The 21,869-nt window shown below is 31.5% G+C and overlaps 1 protein-coding gene and 2 long non-coding RNA genes across 3 annotated transcripts; 2 read left to right on the top strand and 1 right to left on the bottom strand.

Moving 5' to 3' along the window:
• Nucleotides 1–1,712: 1,712 nt before the first annotated feature.
• On the top strand, nt 1,713–3,068 carry LOC132714673 (uncharacterized). The gene is made up of 4 exons (XR_009623592.1): nt 1,713–1,795; nt 2,326–2,397; nt 2,580–2,679; nt 2,910–3,068. It is a non-coding gene; the product is annotated as an uncharacterized LOC132714673 (long non-coding RNA).
• An 828-nt stretch (nt 3,069–3,896) lies between these two features.
• Nucleotides 3,897–21,666, top strand: LOC132714671 (uncharacterized; the record flags this gene model as incomplete). Its single annotated transcript, XM_060697583.1, has 7 exons — nt 3,897–3,950; nt 7,791–7,958; nt 11,475–11,796; nt 16,917–17,287; nt 18,038–18,081; nt 18,380–18,474; nt 21,533–21,666. Coding segments are annotated over exons 1-7 (1,188 nt in total), but the record flags the coding sequence as incomplete, so codon positions are not given.
• Nucleotides 19,193–20,985, bottom strand: LOC132714672 (uncharacterized). The gene is made up of 3 exons (XR_009623591.1): nt 20,757–20,985; nt 20,319–20,501; nt 19,193–20,163 (listed from the first exon to the last, which is right to left on the bottom strand). It is a non-coding gene; the product is annotated as an uncharacterized LOC132714672 (long non-coding RNA).
• Nucleotides 21,667–21,869: the final 203 nt, after the last annotated feature.

Genomic DNA, 21,869 nt, shown 5'->3' with positions numbered 1-21,869 from the left:
TACATATCTATTAGCAAAGAAATAATCAAAATTTTCAAAAATTATTTTAAAACTCAAAAGTATTAAGTCTTCACAATTCCAAAACTAGGCCATTCTTTAATTATTTTTACTCTTTTTTTTATTCTCCAAACGTATCCAGTGTTTGGTGTTTATCATACCCACTTATAATAAATATTTTCAAATTCTTTCTTCACAAAACTGTTACATAATTTTCATATTTTACAGTACCTGTTGTATATAAAAAACCTGGAAACATTATTTTGAGAAAAAGACCTAGAGTAAATATTGCCTTATCTGATTCAAGCCTGTCAAATATCAGATAAAAAATATTGGAAACATAGATTTAATACCACAGATCAGCCCTATGTGAGATCTTATCATTTTTTTTCTGGATGAAAATTTGTTTCTTCTATTTTCAAAAGGTTAGCTTGGCAGGTGGAAATTATTGTTTCAAGTTTGTATTTATATCTGATTCTGTTCATTTTTTTCCTCCAATTTTTTAACCTTCGTGGTTATTCAGTTAGTCTAAGCAGATCCTCCTTGTGGCTGAGGGGTTAAACCGGTTTCCTTTAAGAGTTGAGGCATCAGAATTGCAGCCACAGTTTATCCTAGCGTGATATAGTAAGAGGCAATTAAATGGGTTCAAATTACTTGAGTCCATGCATCTCTTAATTAGCTCCAGCAGGCGAGGTCCCAGGTTTTGACCACTGGTGTTATTTAAAAGTTTGTAACATCTGAGGTTAGCCAAAATCACCTTTTCTGTTTTGGCGCCATATCACCTAAATTGTGTCGGTGCTCCGAAAAATCAAACCAAACAGTAGCAGGCCTATCCCAGCAGGCACTCGACGTTGTTTCAACGTTGAAATATGGTCGTGACGTTGTTCAACCAATATTCAACTATGGACGACCATACGGATATAATGCCAATGTATATACAACGTTGATTCAACGTTGTTTATGGTCGAAGTTTTACATTTAGTCTAATCATTATATAAACTTTTTTATTATATACTTATAAATGAAATATTAATAATTGTTGATGATATAAAATGCGTATTTTCGTTTTCCGTATTTTTAGTGTAAGTATTCATTTTTCACTGCAATGAAACATATATTTCGTATTTTCACTGTTGTCTTGCCGGACTACTTTCTTTTGAATTCTGCAAATACACAAAATTAAAGGGAAAGTCTTTCAAATTTCAATTTAAAAAAGAGCAAGATATATATATTATAAACAGAAAATCCAAGTTTTCTTTCAATAAATACATGATTTATTTTCATCTTGTGGCATGAAAATTACCATATTTCACTCGTGGCTACCGCCACTCATGAAATATTTATTTTCATACCACTCGATGAAAATAAATCATGTATTTATTGAAAAAACTTGAATATCCTCTATATACCACTAATTTTGTGATATTATTCCTTTATTGAATTAGTCTGTAAGTGATTTTTGTCAGGAAAATTTGCGTTACAATCTTTTTCCGTATATTCAAAATTAGCGCTTAAACAAATAAAGTTGGAAATAATTTTCCACTTTCTATTAACGCTTTAAATATAAGTTAATATTGTTTTGTTGATTGTTGTTTTATTTTTTAGTTCTTTATGAATAATATTAATTAATAAATTGATATTAGTCAAAACCCCGTTTATAAAATAACGCTGGTCAGGGGAAGTAATTTTTGCGGTCTATGATTTTGTTTGTTTGCCTATGATTATCGTTCGTGGAAATGGTGGCGCTGTTTGGAAAATTTGAAAACAACACGATTGGCAATTTACATGGATTTCGAAGGTATTACCGTTATGTTTTACTTTAGTTAACTGATTATTTTCTAAATTATTATTATTTATTCTTTAAATTCTACTTTAATTTGCTTTATGAAATAAATGAGAGATGAAAACACATGATTGAGTAAATTTGACACGTTTTCGCGACCTAATTAGGTTCGGTAGGCCTTGTAAGCATAAAAGTTATTGATGTCCTTGGCATTTTATGATTTTACAAATCTTGTCTTTCTTTAATTTATTTTTCATATTATTAAACATTTGTCTGTACTATATCCTATTTAGAATTTAATCAATTTTAAAATTGAAACCTATAAAGTAGTTCGGCCCACTTAATTTACGTCCCAAGACGATTCGTCAATAAATATAACTATGTTTTTATTTTAGTGATAGTATAATACAGTGTTAATTAGTTTGAAAAAAAGTACATTATTATTAAGTTAAATAACAAATTTGAGTGTTAAAGTTTAATAGTCGTAAATTTATGGGGAATAATAAATCTATTTCTATTTTATTATATATTATTTTATATTCTAGATCCTGGTCCTGGCTTAGAGTATTGCAGCGGTAGCCTGTATACCATACATTCAACATGAAAAGGACTGTCAGGTTTGTTAAATTGAAAATTTATTTCTTATTATTATATAATATTAATTTATATATTTGACTTTCTTTCCAATAAAAAAGTATAAATTTTCAACTACTGGATATTTATCTTGTCTTAAATATACTTTTTTCGAATATTCCTGTAACATTATTTAATATAAAATTTACATATTTGTTGATTTCAGGATGCTGCATAAAATGGTCTAAGCTAAGAGCCTAGAATGTTAATTTCTTGGAATATGCTGCAAGGAACTGACGGGGAGCAGTTTTTCTTACCAATCATAGGTGAGACTTTTAAATAGCTTCTTTTTAAAAAGATTTTGTTGTCTTATATACAGTATTTTGCTGTCAATATCAAACTTAGCTATGTTTCAATTTCTGTGCTGTTTTATGATGTAAAATCTTAGAGACAAGCATTTTAAGATAAAAACAAATCACTAAGTTGAGTAATTATATGTATAATTTGAGATTGACCAAGTCACTTTTAACTACAAACTTCTTATTTTTATTTGCAGAAGCAGTAAGAGACAGCCAAAGAAGTACTCAAACACTTGACATACCCAGAAAGATCTAGAAGAAAAGATTGGAACAGATTGTAGCTTAATTGTTAAAACTACTAAAGTGAATTTAAGCTGCACTTGAACTGTATTTTTGAAATAAAATATCTGAAGTATTCAATATTGTATTGATATTTTGTTAAACTTGGTTACTTTGCTTTATATCCAAAAGTTAAAGTATGGTGGGTTTTCAACGTTGAAATGACATTGAAACTTCAACGTTCAGTGCCAACGTTGAAGCTGCAACGTTGTATCAACGTTGAAATTTCAACATTATTTCAACTTTCAAATCCGAATATAAATCCAACCTTATTTCAACGTTGAAATCTGACCATAATTCAACGTTGAAACAACGTTGATGTGCCTGCTGGGATGCTACTAGTAAATGTGGGGCAATCTTGTCAAAATTTTATGTTAACCCTTACATTGCTAGATTTGTATAATTCAGAAAAATTGTCCTACAGTCTTTTTTAACTTAATTAAAGTTTGAGAGATTACAATATGAAATAAGATATAAGATTTACAAATTACAATTACAGAGCTCTCGTAAGCATTTTGAGACTGGGGCCAGGGTCCCCATGCAGGGGGGGAATTTCGCATGATTTTCAAATATTTTTCATTCAATGAAGAATTTCAATAGAAAAAATTAATTCATTAAAAACAAGCGAAAACAAGATTCAGTTAAAAAATCTATCAACAATAGCTGCTGTCATGAATTATTTGGTTATTTTCAATGAAATTGAATACATCTTTGACACTTTGTGTAAAAAATCAACTTAAAAACATGATCATTGATCTATGGCTGTAAAATTTTTTTTTTTCGATGGGGAATCTTTTCGTTTGGGGGGTTGGGGGGGGGGGGGGGGGTGAACACATTATTTTAATGCGGGAATGGCGGGCCCATATTCGGCCCCAAATTTTACCAAACGAGAACCCTGAATAATCATGGTCAAACTGCACAGATGTGCTAACGGGTCTGGCTCTATACTGCTGGCAAATGTTAGCCACCTTCTAAGTATTCAAGTTTAAAGGATCTCCACTGAGATCCATACAATCAGAACTTCATACATAGATCAGATGGGGCACATATAACAGAAAGATATGCAAAAAAGAGTTATGAAATTACTAAATAAATAAATTGAAAATCATAATTTATATGCCAGATGGGAGTGGAAAGATTTGCAATGCTAATCTCAGTTTTGAGTCATCTTTCACAATTAAGGCTCCCACGTTTACAATTTTTTGTAAACGTTTACACGATTGGTAAGAACCGAAACGATACCGTTTAAACGGTGGTAACTTCTATGTACTATACTACATCATGTATTTGAGTCTACTTTCTATTTTTTAACACATGTACCCAAAACAAAACAAATAAATAATGTTCAAGGGTCCTCACGATTGTGTCCGGCACCCACATTTTCTGGCATTGAATCCCATTTCTCTCTTTCGAAAGATCATAGAAAAATCAAATTTACAAACAATGTATAATGTCACGAGCGATTATTGCAAAGCAATGCGGTGTGTGGAAGGTTGTAAACACCCATTTTCTGTTTTCTGACTTTGGAATAAACCAAATAGAATTGATAAAATCCATGATGACAGGCAATGATCAAGATAATATGGTCATTTCAATTAAACTGTAAACAATATCGTAAACGTTTACGAATGAAAATCGAAACAAAATCGTGTAACCGTGGGGCCTTATTCACAATTAGAATATAATTATTCAATTTCTAGAATAAACAAGTGTTCAAATAATCTAAAATTTTGCACACAAGTTATTGGTGTCTAGACCCTACAATTAAATGGAACATTAATCTGAAAACAAAATTATTCTCATTCCTGTTATGTCAAAAAAAAACTTCAGTTGTGTCCCTTTAAGGTTTATATATATATGTGGGACATGGGATGCCATTTAGAAAGATGATCTTATTATGATGAAGTTTAGGTTATTCCACATTTCAAAAAAAGAGAAAAAAATAGAATTTTTTTTTTTCTAAGAATTGGGATAAAAAACAAATTATATCAGGGACAAAAAATGGCCGTTTCTGGGCCGAAGTTCAAGGCCAAAAACTTCCCCGCCCCCGTAATATTTTCACTTTCGCCCTATATGAGACGGAAAAGCGCAATTCTAGTTGCCACTAAAATCTCTATGGAAATGTCATGTTTATATTTCTCCACTCGATAATACTGCCTGCAGGCAGATTTAATTGTGTAATCTTGACGTAATTAGCACACGCGCTGAAGCTTGGCCATACTGTAGCGACACTTGGAATTCACCCACTCGCTAAAAATAACCCATTGATTATATAATGTAGATTCTACATTAAATTTTCGGGTAAATTAAAGCTGAGAAAAACCCTGATATGAATGCAGGCAGGTGATAAAAGATAATTAAGTTACCTCAAACAGTATATATTTGTGTCTTATTCAAACAATTATCCCCTATACGTTTTGTTTTGATTTACAATATTCACTAAACGTTTTGTTTTGATTTAACCAATTTCCCCTATATGTCTTGTTTGATTTGCAAATATTCCCCATACGTTTTGTTTGATTTACAAGTTCCCCTATATGTTGTTTGGATTTACAATATCCCATATATGTTTGGCCGGTCCATTCTTGTTATCAACATTACACATTTATGAATAGTTAATTAATAACAAAACTGTGTATTATTGGCTATAACAATAAATTTCATCATTAAAACTTGATGTATATTGATAGAATTTGCATAATTAATTATGAATTAAAGAACTTTTCTTCTTAAATCAATTGCATTTAAAAAGTTAGAGTCAGAAACTGTTGAACCTAAAAAAAAAGTTAAAATGTTGTGTTGATGTAATGTTGTGTGTTGATGTGAATCAAATGCTTAAATAAACTTTATTGAGCAACTAGTACTTCATTAAATATCATCATAAGCGATTTTCAAAATACACAAAAATTTGTTTATTTTCCATGCCATATACATGTATATTTTTATATGCATGTAAAAATATAAAGGTGTACATGTATATTTTGAAATAAAATTAGAAAAAAACCCAATGATATAACTCGATTTGATGATCACTTCTCTCTAAATTTCAAAACTTCTCCCTGTTTTTTCTGGAAGGGAGAAGTCACTTCTCCCTAAATTTTCAGTCGCAAAGTAGTCCCTGTATATATTACACACATAGCTAGTAAACAAACTCCAACACTCAAAAGTTTCCAATAAAATAGTACACTAGAATCCTCCATTAAATTATTTCCTTTCAGGATACTCACTGCTTAAATTTTTAAAGTAATAAAACACCTAGCACCAGTTGTCATGTACGTAAGAAACAGTTTGGACTGCAATGTCACACATGCACAGTTTCTCATTAATAATGAGAAAACCTGAAATTCTCCCACCAAAATTGCTATTAATCTGTGGGGAATTAAAATGATCATGTGGTTCCTTTTCACCAGGGGAATGAGGGTTTCTAGGGCAATATATGATAAAAAGAACCAGCGAACGTTTATTTCAGGTATAAAATACACTAAAAATAAATAATAATAATAAATTTCAATACAATGATTTTGGTAAAAGTGATCTATGGTTACAAGGATAGCCCATTCAGCTGGTGTGCTTATTTCCAATGCGGGGTCCTGTTAACCAAATAGATGGAAAACATGATGAAACCCGAGACATTCATTTTTTAAATAAAAATTGACAATAATAGTTTTTAAAGCCATTGAACTTACCGTAAACAGATAATTAATTCATCAAGATGGAACTACTCCTTTTTCCTCTTTATATTCCTTCTTCTTTTACCCTTCTTTTACACAAACTGATAATAAAGCTATTCACATATCGATGAATCTCGTGCAATGGCCCGCGCTTTTCATTTGCAAATTGGTGAAAATCCTACACAGGGGAGATAATTTTTTTAAAGGTATGTATAATAAAAAACTGTGTTGTTTCATCAACGGTTACAGCAAATTATTTTTAGAGCTATCTGTTAAATAGATAAACAAAAACATTGCAAACATTTTAATAAGTTTTCTACGTTAGACGCTTTGGTCAAACCATGTTTACGGAAATCTAAAATATCACACTGGCTCTGTGATAGAAAAAAAGTTTTTAGAATATTAACAATATTAAATAGACATTTACAAGGCCCTACAGTAAATTGATTCATTTTTTTCTGTTTCAAATGTATACAATGCAATAAATATATACCAATTACCTCATTATAAAAATACATTATGTTTATATATAAGGCAAGTGACGTCACGTCTAAATATATGCACGGTCGTGCAAAAGCGGCACCCGGTTTTGTGATAAATTTGGGTATTTCACGGCTTTAAACCCAATTGTTATTATTATTATTATAAATTATTTTTATTATTATTTTAAATTATTTTTATTATTTTTTAATTATATTACGGGGAATATTGTGTTTTTAAATAACAATTTATCTAGAAACCAATTTTTTTTAATTTTTAAAAATCAAGTCTAAAAAAACCCATTTAAATATTTTAAATTTTTGGGGTTCCCCCCAAAAAATTTGTTTTAAACGTCAATGACGTGGGAAAACCAAAAAAAAGACGTTTTTGGGGAAACATCGTTCCCTGAAAACCCTGAAAAGAAAACCTCTGGGGAAAAAATGTTCACCCTAAGTTTTAAAAACCCCAGCACTTTTTTGCTTTTTGATTTTTTTAAATCGCAGGGAAAAATGGATTTCTTTTTTTAAAGGAATTTTCCGGTAACGTTTTGTTTTAAAATCCGAAAAAAGCCGCCGTTTTTTCCCTTTTGACAGAGAGGGACTGGCGAGAAAAATGTATCCCATCTGGTTTTAAAAACCCTTTAAACAGGCCTTTCCGAGTCATAGGGTGCAGAAGTTGCTAAACTGCTCGCAATACGAAGATGTTTTAAAGAAGGTGGACGTAGAAGGACTGTTTCTACAATTAAATGAAGATGGTTCGCCTCTCAGACAGGTTTTCCTTGCTATGACGCAGAAAGAAGTGTTAATTGTGGAGCAGGTAATTTCATTTTTTTTTTACATTTTTCTTTTTTTTTCTTTTGAATTTCAATAGATGTGTTATGTTAGTAGACTGAAGTTTTAGAATAATATAGGCGCATGTATTGGTTTTATTTTATCTTAATTATCACGGGGGTGGAACCCCATATGTATCTCAAAAATGAGCATCGGTAAAAATTATATGTGAATTTCCGTTGCAACAGATGTGAAGCATAACACCAGAGGTGACTGTAAAAATAGGTCAATCGCAAAGTAAGTTTTCATCTTTTTAAACATTTATATAAAATTCAATACTTTTTTAAGAAAAATCGAAATGTGATTCTACCCTCCTGACTCTTCTCTATATTACCCATTTTTGTTTTGGATTTCTATGCAGTCTTTATAGAGATATTCTTTCCGTCGTAGGTTCTGGTGTGTCCAAAACATGCAATGTGTATGAAGAAAATGTAACTAAATGGACTCAAAAAACAGGGAATTTACGAAATCTTACTACAGACCGATGCTTAACATTCAGACAAATCCTGATTTAAATATTTATTGAGATTTGGCTACAAACGAAGGGAATCTCTGCTCAAAATTGCATTTGAGCTCCATATGTGCTGGAGAGATCCATATGTGCATAATATAAACATTAGCAACATAATTACGCATCACTTTTATAAAGCAATTTATAATTCATTCTATTGTGTTTCATTCTGTAATAGAAACATTAATATCCGAAATAGACACATTTTCACGAGACGAGCTTGAGTAACATAGTATACATATAGAAAGAGATAAGACATTCTGCATACGAAAGGTTTCGAAAATACGTAGATATGGTGGGAAGGCCTTGCTTATTTTTTATTTATTGACGTCATGTGTACTGCAATCATTCCCTTGTTATGCCGTCATGCATTATTTAATTATTCATTTGACAGCACTGTCTGCTTAAAAGGCGAGTAATGTGAAGAGATACTTGAATTTGTTATGACGCTGGAAGAAAGTTAGTGATGAACTTTTTGAAAAAGATCAAAGAAACTTTGCATATTTATTTTCCACATCAAGGAACGTCCTTGCATAATATTTGCATGGTTCACTTCATGCCCATAGTCGCAATTATGGGTCAATGTCTATTTGACTTATTTTATGCCTGCTCTCTAACTGATATGAATTTAATAACCCATCTTTTGGCATGCCCTTAAAAATGCTGATGAAACGGCGGTTAGCGTAATACTGGCGCGTCCCAATTATTTACAGCAATGATTTTCTGTGTCTTTGGTCATCCAACCAATCAGGAACACCCAACATACTTCTGATTAGCTCACATGGTGTGGGGTTTACAATATCGGTCATTGACACGTTACATAAAAAGCAATCGAGGTTCCGAGTGGGGAATTAAATTTATGAAGAGAAGCCAATAATAAACTGAAATGCGATAAAACAGTTAAAATATATCGAACTCGACTATTATGTAGAAATATCATGACCTGGGGCGGCATCTCGGGTTTTCTTTACAGACAATGATCTCGGCCCATATTCTGTAAAGAAAAACCTTCGATTTTCGCACCAGGCCATGATATTTCCACATAAAAGTCTGTCGCTATATAACTATAACTTGTGGAATATTAAAGTGATAGATATTTTTTATGATTGTAAATATTATTATAGATGCATATTATATGACATGATACCTTTACAAAGTTCAATACTTTCATTTTGGTTTGTCCAAGTTACATATCCTTTATTAGTGAATTGTTTATCATACGAGTACTCAATCTTCTACGCAGTGATCTCCCCTTATCAGTACATAGATATCTGCCACAACGGTCCTATATATCAGAATTTCTGATATTTTATATTTTTCTAGCTTTTGAATTTATTTTTTATTATTTTGTATATTTTTGATTTTTTTTTTTGATAAAATATAAGGGACGTAGGTACGAACAGAAAGAGAAAAATAACGTTAGATTTTCTGTGTAACGCTCGATATTTACATTTGAATTTCGACGTTACGTCATGTGACTTTCATGATCATGTGACGTCTGTGAAGGCAGTAATTACAATTCTGCCAAGGGAGGTAATCACTATGAGGAGTTTGACGAGTACTATCCGCTCTGCGTCAACATTAATTTTTTTCACGTACTCAGGCCTTTAGTATTTCTAATGCTAGCATAAGCTGGTAAGCCCTGCCATTGTGTTGATCAAACACACTAATGTTACATTTCAACCCAACTTTCAGCCAAAAAAGCTACGGAAAACCTAAATTGTTTCTATACATTGGCTATTTAATGATTATATGTAAAGTGGGTTTTCGATGGTTTTCTACATCACTTATGGATTCTCTTCAGCACAATATGGAGCTCAAATGGGGCATTTTGAGCAGCGAATTTTCTTCGTTTGTAAGCCAAATTAAAAAAAAAAAATGTTTTAAATCAAGCACTTGTCTGAATGTTAAAAGCGTCGGCGTAGTGAGATTTTCGTAAAAATCTCTGTTTTTGAGTCCCGTTAAGTGACAATTTTCTTCATTTCACATTGCATGTTTTTGGGACACCACCAAAGAACCCACGACCGGAAAGAATATCTCGATGAAAACCCCGCATAGAAATCCAAAAACAAAAATGGGGTAATATAGAGGGAGAGTCCGGGAGGGTAAATCACATTTCGATTTTCTTAAAAAAAGGATTGAATTTTAAATAAATGTTTAAAGAGATGAAAACTTACCCTGCAATTGACCTATTTTACAGTCAAATCTGGTGTTATGCTTCACATCTGGTGCAGCGAAAATTCACATATAATTTTTACCGATGCTCATTTTTGAAATACATATGGGGTTCCACCCCCGTGATTATGTAGTAATTTCGCGTGCAAGCTATACATGTACACTAATAGTGTATCTGTACTTTAGATAAATCTATAGTTAAAATTTCAGGAAACAGCTTAAATCTACATTTATACATGAATACACTAGATCTACGTGAAAAAAACTTAAGCATTTGTGGTAGAAATCAAAACGCGGCTTCAATTAAAGACATGATTTAAATGTGTCCATATTTGTGTTATATTGCATGATAAACAAGATCAACAAGGAAAGGCGGCGTTCAAAGAACGCAACTCCATTTGAAATACTATACCATGGCATTCGTGCTAGTTTTTATCCAAAAGAGGGTTATTCAATATCATTTTATAAAAAAAAATAGTTCAATATATTTGTATAGCAAAACATTTATACTGTGCATTGTTTTGTCAAATGTACTTGAACTCTCAGGTATTTTTACATAGAAGGGTCAATTTAATTTATTATATTATACCTCATTTGCATACGCGCTTCCTCAGTCTGACCAACCAGTCCGTAAACTTGCATATTGCCCTCAAGGCCATGTTTTATTTGTTATACTAGTATTATACCGAATCTAAATCCTTTCATTTGTTGACTAAATAATTAATTATTGACTAAATAATTAATCATGTATTTTGGCATTCAGTCTAAATAACACAGTTATTGCGGTTTTTTTTATAATGAAACATTTCATTTTAGGAAATACCGGGTTTTAAACCAACTGCGCACGGAGAAATTGACACGGACACTGAAGGCCTTTCTGTTGACGAATTACTACCACTTTCCACCATACGTTTTCTTATTTTAGACGATATCACAAAATACCTCACTATCATAACGTACACCGGGCAGAAATTTCGGTTTGAAATGTGTCAACTTGATTCCAGTTCGACGAAATCGTGGGGAAAATGGCGGGAAACCATCATGACTCTAAACGGAGACCAAATAAGAACAACATGTGATCCAGAGGATTGGAAAACATCATCCGTTGTTTACCTAAACAATGGAACAGCAACTCATAGTAAGATACTCAATCCAAATCGAAAGCTATTGCTAGTAAAAATGCTAGAAATCATATTAATGATCAACATTATTTTTTGTCCAATCACATTTTAGTATTTTACAAATTTCTGCTAAGTCTAACTTTGGTTAATGTGTACTAACTAAATATAACTGCAAATCGGCTCTTACTCGGCAGTAATTAGTATAGCCGCTTTTTCATGAAGAAACCAGTGCTGATAGTGTAAATTGTGATTGGCATATTTTAATTAGCCAGGTCAGGTGTTTCTAAAAAGGCTGATAACACTGTCGCAATGTGAGGATACATTCAAATTTATTACATAGATAATGCACGTGAAGCTCAGCTCGCAGAGACAAATAAGAACACAGTAACTTTTTGATATCCTTTTAACCCTAAGAAAAATGTCAATTATTAATTGCTGACTGTTTATATTTTCTAGAAAAAGTAAGCAAAATATTATTTTGTTTCATATGACGGGAATGAATTGCATTAACAATCCTAGGTATTGTTGAAAACTCATTGTTTTACATGCCAGATTAAGTAATTGGACCCCATCCTTGTTTGTACGTGACTGCTGGGGAAAAATAATGTTATGCTTAATTAAAGAGGTGACACTTTCTATATTTTTATCTGATATTGAGTTGTAAGAGCCGATTTGCAGTTATATGGGTAGGCCGTGTCTACACCTATTCAAGTTTCTTACATGTCACATTTAGATAAGCTAAATAAACGGCCTTTTCAACATTTTTTCAGGCACAATTTTTACTGAAATGTCTCATTAAGATAGCCCAGGATTTATACCTTTGTCTTTGCAAGACTATCATGTTTTCTGTAAAATATGTGAAAAGAAGCGGGAAAATGATGCAATTAGCTAAAAACAGAATGGAGTAAATGCGTTCATTCTTTTTTAAAATTGAAAAAATGTGACAAAAATTTATTTTGTTTTGATGAAACTTATTCACTAAATGAACAAGATCATTTTAAATTCATTTTGACTCTAACTTGAAAAAGAGCTCTTGTTTATTTTTTTACAATGTATTTATTTTTATTTATTTATTTATTTTTGCTCTTCTGTGTATCAGCGTATTGATTTGTTCCTTTGACCAAGACATTGTAATCATTAACTGAAATTCAAAGGACATGTACACTGAATCACAACAAAAAGTCAGAAAATAATAAAAAAAAACAACACAGTCCTACGCATAAGCCCAAGATTTCCAGTTTTCCCCCAAAATTTGCTATCTCTGGCCAGTGATGACCATTTAATTATAATTAAATGGCTTGTCACAGTATCACTGATAGCAGCACCCTTGAATCTTTCATGATCTTATCATGTTTCAAGAATGTATAGTTTAAGCTGAACATTTTAGATATAACGAAAATTAAGATTTTCATTGATACATACAGTTTTTCCTAAGAGTTAAAGACAAAACATTTTTGATTACATTAAAAAAGGTTTTTAATCCACTTACAACTCACAATCACAGGGACTCAGTTCCGTGTTGGGATAGTGCAGGGTAAATTAAATTTTAGAGAAAAAAAAAATTATAAGTATTTTTTTCTAAAATTGCTTTTACTCTACCCCAACACTGTGCCGAGTCCCTGTGATCACAATAAAAAAATACTAATGTAAATTACTTTCATTCAATTTTTGGTAGAAAAAAGAAATCTCTGAATGTGAAAAAAAAAAATTGTAAAAAAAGGTAGCAAAATGTAAACAAAGTAGTATTTTGACTTCCATACAAAATACTAAATCACTTTTACTATACCAATTGCAAAAAAGCAAGAAAATAGTAAAAATTGATTGACCTTTAAATTTATAGTAAAGTTATAAGTTTCAAAGAGAAAATATCTCTTGAAATAAAGATGCTAGAGTTATGAACCTTGTCATGCATGATGTAAGTAATGACAAAGAACAATTATTTTAAGTCTAGAGTAGATATCATTTTCTAATAACAAAGATTATACTTAGAAATATATGAATTTTCACTAAATTCCAAGTTCAAAAAATGAAATGGAGATAATTTCCAAAATTACAGCTAGAGTTATAAATCTATTCGCACCTAATATAAGTGTTAAGAAACATATTTTGAAGTGCAAAAAATATCAAGTATTACAAAAAAATAATATATAAACAAGAGCTGTCACAGAACGTGACAAATGCCTCAAAAGATTCTAGTTATAAAACCACCTATAACATGTTAAGTGTGGTGGTAAAAAATTGACATAGTTCGAACCCCAGCAGTGACCTTTTTAAGTTAGACAAAAAAACCTGGGTTAGGTTCACAACAAATTGTCCATCTATGGTGACTTAATATATTTTTTTTTAAAAAAATTGAAAACTTTCATGTATGGAAGTTACAGAGGCGGACACAATAACCACCATTTATATGTATATAACATAAATATTGAAAAAGTTTAAATCCCAGCATTGGACCTTGAACTAAGGCGTAGGAACACGGGTCTAAAGCGCAAACACATCATACATTTATTGATAATTTTCATAAGTGAAATAAAAAATATAATCCTTTTATTCATATTAGTTTTTAGAGCAGACACGACCATCTCTGCCTATATGTATATTAACATCAAAAATTGACAAAGTTTGAACCCCCACAGTGACCTTGACCTTAGTTGTAGAGACCTGAGTCTTGTTCGTGGCACACGATATATCTATGGTTATTGAATATGTGAAAGAAAAATGCATACTGAAGTTTTCAGAAGCGGACACGACCACCACCTTCTATATTTATATAACATAAAAAATGACAAAGTTTGAACCCCCACAGTGACCTTGACCTTAGTCGTAGAAACCCGAGTCTTGTTCGTTGACACACCATACATTTATGGTTTGTTTAATATATGAAAGAGAAATTAAAATTCTTTCATGCATACTGAGTTTTTTAGAGCGGACAGGACTACCAACCTTCTATAATTTATATAACATAAAAAATGACAAAGTTTGAACCCCACAGTGACCTTGACCTTAGTCGTAGGAACCCGAGTCTTGTTTCGCGACTCACCATACATTTATGGTTTTTTCATATATGAAAGAAAAGTTTAATACTTTCATGCATTACTTGAAGTTTCAGAGCGGACACTACCTCCCACTGTCTATATGTATAAAGCCTGACGGACTGACAGACAGACAGACGGATGGTTCAACTTTAATATGCCACCCTTCAGGGCATAAAAACATCTAAGTTCAAAGGGGAAAATAAATTCTGGAAATATTCATGCTAAGAGTTATGAATCTTGTCACACATGTGTAAGGAACATATATTTTTAAGTTAGAAGTAGATACTTTAAGAAATAAAGAAGTAAGTAAAAGGTAACATTTTTTTTTTAGGAAAAAAATGAGTTCATGGGGAGATAATTCTTGAAAATATTGGTGCTAGAGTTAAACAACATTGTCACAAATGATGTAGTTGATGGTAAGGAACACATATTCGAAGTGTAAGTCAAATAGAAAGAGAAAAAAATAACATTATTTTTATGGAAAATTATATGTTCAAGGGGATATAGTTCTGGAAATACTGGTTTTTTTGAGTTTAACACCTTATCACATGATGTGTATGATCATAAGGAATACATTTGTACATAATAATATTATAAGGAAAATATTAATGACCCTTCGGGACGGGGCTAATTTTTACCCCAGGGATTTGATCTGAACAAACTTGATAGACACTCAGTATAAGATGTTTCATGCCAAACATCTAAAAGAACATTTTATAAGGTTTTTTTTTCGGTTGCTATGGCAACCAAAGTTCTGCATGGAATTTTATTCTTTGAACATGGTAGAGCCTTATGCAAGGAACACTACTGCAAAGTTTCAACAAATTTGGCTACGTGGTTTAGGAGAAGAAGTTGTTTAAAGAAATTTTTGACGCACGGACATAATCCTCAGATGAGCTAATAAAAAAGTTAGAGATAAAATGTTTACTGCATATAAGCATTAATTTAAAGTATGTACGCTGGCTCCGGCTTACAAGCCATGATGAGTAGGACAGCTCTCCATATATTTGATATAGTTGAGCTAATAATACAAATATCACTTACCTGGTCACTTAGTTAAGAGTCTTGCACTAAAATTGCAGTAAATACAATGTTTTTGTTTTCTTTTTGTTTTTAGTGGTTTGTTTGGGGGGTGGGGGTGGGTAGGCAGTTCACTCAGTAATTACATGAGTAACACTGAACAGTGACACTTTACTATGGAAGGTTATTAATTACGAAGATGATTATCACTTATAAAGGTATATCCTAAACATATAATTCATTTAGTAGCTAAAATTTATCTTGTGATATTAAGTATAATATTTACAAATAATTCAAATTATTGCTAAAAGTTTCACATTTCACTTGGGCGCAGACCCAGAGAAAAAAACATCATAAAAGTTAGAGTATGTTCAGAAATTTGATCCTTCAACGTTAGGGTCATTAGATAAGAATACAGAGGGCCAATTAATAATGACAAGACTCTCAACTCAGTTGACGTGTTAATGGGAGATATACAGTTAATAGTGATTTACTAGCTGATAAGCCCTTACTGAGATTCAGCAAGCTGGGAGGGTTTATGCGTAGGACTGAACACTATCACACTTTCGGGGCACATGTTTTGTGTCAAACCGGTGTTATCAGTGTCTTGACAGCCAAAAACTTGTAGAAAAATAGAACGTGTTCTAACTTTCTTGCAAGGAATTATCTTTTTGGATGTCACATAATTTCTCTTTAAAACTCATTCAAGTAGGGTGTCTACACTATCCAATACAAGAGAATATGATACTTGCATTCAAGACTTGGATAGGTGTAGACGGGCACTAAAAAGAGTCCGATAAGACTCCCTACGGTCGTCTTAATACGAACTCTTACCCATACTTATCTAAATGTGACATGTTAGAAACTTGACAAAGTGTAGACATCTTGTAGAGCGAAAGGGCGGAGCTATCGATGATTTAGAGAAATGCCTTGTTTTTAGTTGAAAAAAATAATGTTGATCATTAAATAGGTTAATGTTTAATAATACGCATTAACAAAAATAATTGGTCGCCTGCCTGTACGTGGCAGGCTTGACCAATTATTTTTGTTAATACGTATTATTAAACACTAACCTATACTAGATGTTGAAAGAGGAGCAGGAGTACAACCAAAGGAAAGCAGTATTGATAGTAGCTCGTCATCAGAAGATATTAATCATAAAATAAAACTAGGTTACTACCTGTCGGACAGATTGTGCGTGCTTTACACACGAAGTAAATTTTCTCCATGTGACTACATAGAGCATGATTGCTGTACAAGACTTCACTCGGATGAAAACATGACAGATATAAATGGAGATATGATGGAGCCTTGCAGTGAAGAATCATTGAATTCTTACTCAGAAATCAGCAAACAAATTGTCCCTAGGAAAACGAGATCGCTGAATGATTTATTGGACAAGCAGTGTCGAGTTTTTGATATAAAGACCACAAAAGAATTGTTATCTCTGAAGGTAAATATTTATTCAAACAAAGAAAAATCCCCTGAAATGCATTACATTTGAGAAACATTGTACATTTGTATACCCTGGTGTTTATGATATATGTTTGCAGTACATGCAGACCAATTTTTGATTGTTTGAGTCATATGGCGTGTTTCCTGCTATACTCATGGAGGAAGACCACAGGTGCCCATTTATGCATTGTTTCACGCACGAGCAGACATCTGTGTAGAACCACTGACATTTGGAAATCCCTCACAATGTTTCTGGCGGGATTCGAAACCGCGGACTTGTTGGTTTGAATTCAAAGACATTAACTACTCGGTCACGGACGCCCCTGCATTGGAATCATAATAATGGCCAGAGTAATAAATTAAATAATTACACAGATAATTATGTAATTCTTATTTAAATGCACTAAATTGTTGTATCACATTAAATAAGGAGAGGGACATAATAGCTACTTTTTTGTTTTAACTTAGTGAGCTGGATTCACCATATTTTTTCTTTGTTTTTAGATTCTAGAATTTAATTATAATTATTATTAACATCTGTATTAAATTTTCAAGTTTCTCTGTTATTACCTAATGCGTATTTGTTCCCTTTACAATTTTTATAAAATCTTAAATAAACTAGTATTTCTTAATTCATACATTTAATTTAGTTGAAGCGATTTCTCCAAATCCAAACAGAAAAGCATTGCACTATATTGGTACATATCCCAAAGTTTTAGTTAACTTTCTTTATGTAATTTTTTTTCAGCGGGATGAAAGGGTGAAGAATGAATTTAGTAACAAAGACAGATTGTAAGTCTGACGTTTCGTCAATTGCATATTTCTTTTATTATACTTATATCTTACTTTTATTTTGCTATGTTTTTTCTCTCTTTTTTCCCAATTTTACGCATGGTTTTGGTGTTTAACTTGAACATTACATATCTACCGCACCTACATATTATAATAAGTTTAGATGACATTCTAAGATACGTACGTAATGTACTTATTCAAAATTATCGTAGCAATACATGCATCGGTTCTTCATAATTGTATATTTCTTGACAAATAAACATGCAAGCTAAACAAATAGAATCGCTTTTACTTACAGCTATTCGGAATCCGAAAGTTCAAGCGATTCTGAAGGAGAAATGGATGATAAGATTAACTTACTGACCGGAATACCAAGCGTAATGCAAAGCCAAGGTATCTAACGTTTACTTAAGTTTTTACCTAAATATAACGGAATAGACCCTTCTTAATATTACCTCATACATATTCATAGATTTCTCAGAACGAGGCTAACAGGGCAAGCTTCAGTATCTGCTCTATGTAAACATATCACGAATATATGGCCGAAAGATTTTTCTACAGTGTCAGAGATCTTGATAATGCTCTGTTTGCTACATACTTGTTGAGGACTATATTTAATATTACAAAAATCTCTTCTGGAGATAAATAAATCAACAAAGGGTTTAATTTGCACTAAATACAGTGAAGGATATACAAGACCTGATAAGTGAATTAAAGTTTATGATAAGTCCAAGTAATTTCTAAAATTCTTTGTCAGTATAAATATCAGGTAAATTCTTTGCAACTTAAATAGACATTATCTGCGTTATCAGTATTTTATTGCTAACCTAAACACATGTTGGTCAAGAGTGTATAAAGCAATTAACTGATAATAGATGTAAACAGTTGGATGCTGAATTCTGTACCATACTTCCCCTAAATTTAACTATTGAAATAAAAGAAGTTTTAAAAAGTTTTATTCACTTTGTATTTAAAAGTAAAAAATTCTGGATGACTCTCTAGAAACTGGTTAATTTTACAGACAACCTTATCAAATCAAAATAATATTTTGTTTAAACATGACACCCCCGTCCAATTCAATGGATTTTCAGTATCATTACACATGATATTGTTTACAGCAATGTAAAGATACATTTCATGCTAAGTAAGGAACTTAAAACTTATATATTATCAACTATGTAATTAATTACAGTATAAAATATTTAGTATATAACTAAATACAATCATTTCATTGCAAATATCAGTCAAATCTTAAGACGAAGCCGAAGTATCATTAGATTATTGCACTTGTCCAGTTGGTCCGAGTTGATTATGTGGTCATATTGTTGGAACCCTCTACTGATCGGTATATAACAAATCATTGGGGAACATGGCACTTCCAGAGGATGTTGCCTGGATTTACCAACCCCTTATAATCCATGTACTTAGGGGACTGAACATTCGCAGAAAACCTGTGCAATACCTTGCAGTTTGAGGGTATTAGGAAAGGCAGTATGGTGTTTTAGCACTTCTTTTAACATTCAAAGAAATATTCTCTCAACAATATAATGCAATGAGAGGACAAAATATGAAATGTAATTAACATGTTGACATATTCCCTGCAGCTGTACCATATAATTATGTAACAAAGCACAATGTTAAAAGCAAAGTAATGCAATGCTTTCTTTTTAAGTTTTTATTTAAATTCAAGGCGCAAGAGACTGAACAAATGGTCCTTTAAAATATGCTAAAAACATTTCGTCATTCAAGCTGATTGTTTTGCTTGCATCATATTAAACGCTCTTAATGTTTTGCTGATGTTTTATAACATTGAAAACTGTGATGAATATAATTATAGTAAATTTTGCTGAAAATCCTGTATAACATTACAAGATATACAACTGTCAAAATTTGAAAATTTATTTGTATCAAACGTTCAATATCACTGTTTGTTTTCTTCCTTAGTTTTCTGTAATTCTTCTTTGAACTGTTTGATAGTTTCTTTTTCATCTGTTATGCCACTGCCATGAAGAGATATTACAATTAAAGGTGATTCAAATACCATTTGTCAATATGTGTTCATGACTGTTACCAGTGGAATTCCTGAAAAATATATACCTTTTATTTAGAAGTGGAAACAAGAATTATGACATCTCTAGAATATTTTATTCAATTTATATTTTAATTGCACATATATTTTTTTACAGGGGCTGAACTTTGTTTATGTGTATAAAATGAAAATTAAGTCTTGTGTATACCTTTCATCTGGTAATGAAATCTTCTTCTTTAGTGTTCATCTTACTGGTCTGTTCATTATTACTCCAGTCGAACCATCTACAGGGTACATCTATTCTCTTCAGACATATATGAATTTATGTCCATGATTGTTAATCTTATTGTGTGAAATGCTTCAAAACGAGCAACTATTGCAAAATATTGATCTGAAATAGTACATTAAATAACCGTTATTGCTTTTTAGTATAAAAACGGTATTGATTTAGATTCTGAAGCAATTATGTTTTAAATGTTATCATTATAAGTGTGAAATATTAAATGAAATTTATGAACCAAACATATAATTATGTTTATAATTTAATGAAACATTTAAAACAATGAGAAATCAGAGTAATTAAATTGTAAGTAGTAATACATCTAAAGTAACTTGGTTTAAAAAGAAAAGAACAATGGTATTTTACCTTGAAATGTTCTTTCATCCATCTTATTTTCACAATCCTTTCCTTTATTAAACTCACATCCTTAGGTATTATATGAAAATTAACGGTATAATCATATCAAGAATTGGAATAACACAGTGGAATAAAAATGAGATTTCCCCGGTAAGTTTAACACACTAGGGCTTGTCAGGTCAGACATTGTTTGTTTACATTCATGCCCTGTTAGCCTCTCTCTGGTGATGGAATGTAAAGTATGCATATAATTTGAGAAAGGCCTTAAGGGGTCCTCGAACAAAAAAAACCAGATAGGTGGGACTCGTAGGCTCGGTTTTACCAAGTCTATAAGACTGTTCATGAGAGACAATGAAAAATGCAACATCTTTAAGGCCCCGCCCCCTCTCCAGCCCGCAGGCGTACACAACATTCAACTATTATCACTAAAGGTAGTCAACGATCTGGGATAATCAGAAAAAATATAACAACTCCTTTTTACATCTTTGAAGAGAGAGCCACATAATTTGTATGTGTATTTTTTTATTAAAAGATATTTGTTTTGTATTAAATGAGTGGCGGTTATAAATCTAACTATACTTTTAGGTATCGTTTCTTGATAAAAAAAAACCCGATGTAATTTGGTTTAATTTAACGGACTCATTTACTTTTGTTACGTTCACATCCAGATACACATCCTATGTTACTTTAGCACTTAGATGATGTTTTTAATTAGTAGAGTTCTTTGAGCGTTCTTTGAAAATGTTTGTAATCTACTTTACTAAATTATATCTTTCATCTGTAAGGACAAGGCAGGACAGCTAGTGACCTGTGGAGTTTAGTACGGACATACTTTATCAAAAGGAAGAGGTTCAAGGTAATAGGGCGATTCCAAGATATCGTTCGTCAAGTCCATTTTAGGATATTGAGTCAAAGGTTTGTGAAACATAATAATAATAATAATAATAATAATAATAATAATAATAATAATAATAATAATAATAATAATAATAATAATAATAATAATAATAATAATAATAATAATAATAATAATAATAATAATAATAATAATAATAATAATAATAATAATAATAATAATGATGATGATGATGATGATGGTGATGATGATAATGATGTCGATGA

The sequence above is a fragment of the Ruditapes philippinarum genome, unplaced genomic scaffold (assembly GCF_026571515.1).
Source record: "Ruditapes philippinarum isolate M1 unplaced genomic scaffold, ASM2657151v2 ctg8113_1_1_1_1, whole genome shotgun sequence".
Taxonomy (NCBI): Eukaryota; Metazoa; Mollusca; class Bivalvia; order Venerida; family Veneridae; genus Ruditapes; species Ruditapes philippinarum.
This window is presented reverse-complemented; position numbering and strand designations above follow the sequence as displayed.